This window comes from Cajanus cajan, chromosome 4, assembly GCF_000230855.2.
Source record: "Cajanus cajan strain Asha chromosome 4, NIPB_CcT2T_4, whole genome shotgun sequence".
NCBI lineage: Eukaryota > Viridiplantae > Streptophyta > Magnoliopsida > Fabales > Fabaceae > Cajanus > Cajanus cajan.
In genome coordinates this window covers 33,722,612-33,725,322 of record NC_138520.1, presented here as the reverse complement: position 1 = coordinate 33,725,322, position 2,711 = coordinate 33,722,612, and the positions used below count along the sequence as shown (strand labels likewise).

General features: G+C 38.7%; 1 protein-coding gene across 2 annotated transcripts; it reads left to right on the top strand.

Moving 5' to 3' along the window:
- The first annotated feature begins 204 nt into the window (after positions 1 to 204).
- On the top strand, positions 205 to 2,133 carry LOC145956780 (anoctamin-like protein Os01g0706700). 2 transcript variants are annotated; one of them, XR_014433041.1, is made up of 6 exons: positions 205 to 375; positions 477 to 792; positions 930 to 1,489; positions 1,572 to 1,672; positions 1,767 to 1,858; positions 1,956 to 2,079. XR_014433041.1 is itself a non-coding variant. In XM_083072464.1 (4 exons), exons 1-4 carry the CDS (start codon positions 1,400 to 1,402, stop codon positions 2,116 to 2,118), a joined length of 426 nt encoding a protein of 141 aa, XP_082928590.1. In that variant the 5' UTR covers positions 1,354 to 1,399; the 3' UTR covers positions 2,119 to 2,133. The 2 variants fall into 2 exon arrangements, 1 of the variants encoding a protein (XP_082928590.1); XM_083072464.1 differs by lacking the exons at positions 205 to 375; positions 477 to 792 and having other exon boundaries at positions 1,354 to 1,469; positions 1,956 to 2,133.
- The last annotated feature ends 578 nt before the right edge of the window (positions 2,134 to 2,711 follow it).

Below are 2,711 nucleotides of genomic sequence, written 5' to 3'. Positions count from 1 at the left end.
GGACTCCGTTTCCCAAGGGAAGCTGCTCAACAAGGAGCAGGAGGAGGTCCTCCGCTCCAACCCTCCGTCCTCACCCTTATCGACGAGCTCGAAAAGCTCTGCCAGCCTCTCGCCTCCGCCCTCGCCGACGGAGCTTGAAGCCTCCGCCGCGAACAGTTCACGGCGCCGAAACCCTAGCCCGAGAACTCTGGCTCCAGACTTTGGCCTCAATAAGGGTGTTTTGAGATATTGTGCCTGTCAGGCTCTTACTTGGTTGCTGATAGTGGTGGCCCTCGCAATCGAACTGGTGGATTGACTGTTTCCCTTGCAAGTCCTGATGGTCGTGTCATTGGTGGAGGAGTTGGTGGAGTTCTTATTGCTGCAAGTCCTGTTCAGGTAACTAAATTTGTATTGGTGCCTGGATATTATATGTGGAAGGTCATGGTTCACAGATCAAAATTGGAAACTTGTTAAATTTTGATGTTTTATTACAGTAGGTGATACTTGGGAGCTTTATATGGGGCGGATCGAAGTCTTTGTAAAGGAGTTTGAAAAGATGGGGTTTATTGTTGAGAGAGTTGTTGGCATTGCAGATGAGTTCATCAAGGTTAGGTTTTCTTTCTAAAAAGGACTTTTTAAGTAATTTTGTTCCATGGTCTATCAATCTTTTGATATAATCAAGTTCTGAGTGTCTAATTGAAGCTTTTTGATGAGTGGCTAAAACTTATTTGTCATTTGTTTAGTTGGCTGCACCTTTGGAGACACTTGGGAGGGCTGCAGCTGAACTACAGATCAAAAAACGGACTCTTATTGGTATATGCAAATCCCCCAAAGGGAGAATTTGTTCTTATTACTATTTTTAAGTTCACTGTGTCAGATGGTGCTAACTAGAATGTGACTGGTTGTGCAATTCCCATGTTTCTGTTAATGTGTCTTGTAATAACTGCCAGGTATGGATTTGCAATTTGAGGTGGAGGAGGTGGAAGCTTTTGTGAAACAACCTGATGGTTCTGTTTTCAGTTGGTGTGAGCATTTTCAGTGCTATTGTCACTTGATATATGGAATAGTGAGTTCTTTCGTTAGACATTTGTCTTCTCTACAATCGAAATCTCTCTTTGTAATTTGATGTGCTTGTTAGCCAGTTCCACGCATGCTGCATGCTGCATGTTGTTTTATCTGATTCTCAGATTATAGGTGCCTTAGCTTTCTAATTCAATAAAATATTAGGAAAATGCATTCTTGTGATTATGAATACAAAAAATGTGACATGTTAATAAATAAGCTTTATTGTTGTGCTATGACTACCATAGAATTGCAGTGTTGTATGAACTCTCCTATTGACATGTCGTAACATTTTGGCTCTCTTATAAATTGAATTTGCAGGTAAACAATAGCAAGTCAGCCAAAACCCTTAAATTTGATGGAAAAGAAATCCATTGGGAAATTGGAGAGAATCTTCTTCAGAAATTGGAATCAGAGAACATTGTTAAGCAAGTCTTTCCTTTGCATGGTGTTTTTACTCACATGTGCCATCATTTTTTCTCTTGATTAGTGTGGATTGAACCTGAACTAATATTGCTTTTGGTTGATAGATGAAAAGAAGAGAAAGAAACTTCTCAGAAGTTGGGCACTTCATTGGTGGGACTTAACTAATCAGCCAATTGATGAGATTTATTCTTACTATGGGGCAAAGGTTAATGTGACTATGACTCTATGAGCTTTATAACATTATCTGAAAATGATATTGTCCATTCTCCTTATCCAATGATGGAATGAATAATGTGCAGATTGCAATCTATTTTGCTTTTCTTGGAATGTTCACAAGGTGGCTGCTCTTCCCTGCTGCATGTGGGCTTACATTGCAATTGATAGATTTTGGGTGAGCCAATCTGTCTGTTGGTTTTTGTTTATGCTACCACTTCTTCTATAGTATTGCATCTAGTTAAGTGGTTTTATGGCTCCTCATTACATTTTAGGTCATTGAGATTAGTGGTGCTTCCTGCTTTCTTCATCATAGTGATACTTTGGGCAATAATGTTTTCTCAGTTTTGGAAACGTAAAAATTCTGCACTGTTAGCAAGGTATTGTCTTACTTTTTTTGGGATCAGTACAATCACTTTTCTCATTCAATTGCTTTGATTCTTCCCTCTTCCTTCACACCTTTTCCCTTGTGTTTGGTATTGCAGATGGCCTATTAGTTCTGCAGTTGCAGCTGACCAAGGATACAAGATTCTAGGCAGGAAGGCCAGCTCATGGCAGCCCCCAATGGAACTCTTGAAAGTATTTGAGTCTGATAGAGCTAAAGAGAAGGAAATATTTCATAGACATGAGTGGCTTGGGCGTCTCATGCGATTCAGAAATGATGCTATAATTATCTTTGGCATCATATGCCTCCAGTTACCATTTGAGTTGGCATATACCCATCTTTATGAAGTTATTGGTTCTGATTTAATTAAGTAAGAATATGTATCATTTTTTTTTGTGCTTCTACTTATTAGTGTTAGTTGAGTATTCTGTTATGTCTTTTATGATTTTTCTTTCTCTGTGTTGTTCTCTTTTTCCAATAATTCTATTTTGTTCTTCCGTTCTTGAGTCTCAATTAAAGTATCTTCTGTTGTGTTTATATAATTATTGGTCTTTCAACATTTATTTTCTCATCCTACTATAGTCTTCTTTCTAGCCTCATTTCATGTTCTCTTTTGACTCTTTGGTGGCAATTACCCTGCTATAGT

Coding starts and splice junctions, on each gene's coding strand:
- LOC145956780 (XM_083072464.1), top strand. CDS start 1,400: ATGGAAAAGAAATCCATTGGGAAATTGGAGAGAATCTTCTTCAGAAAT. Junction 1,673..1,766: donor ATTCTTACTATGGGGCAAAG/GTTAATGTGACT, acceptor AATAATGTGCAG/ATTGCAATCTATTTTGCTTT. Junction 1,859..1,955: donor TTGCAATTGATAGATTTTGG/GTGAGCCAATCT, acceptor ATTACATTTTAG/GTCATTGAGATTAGTGGTGC.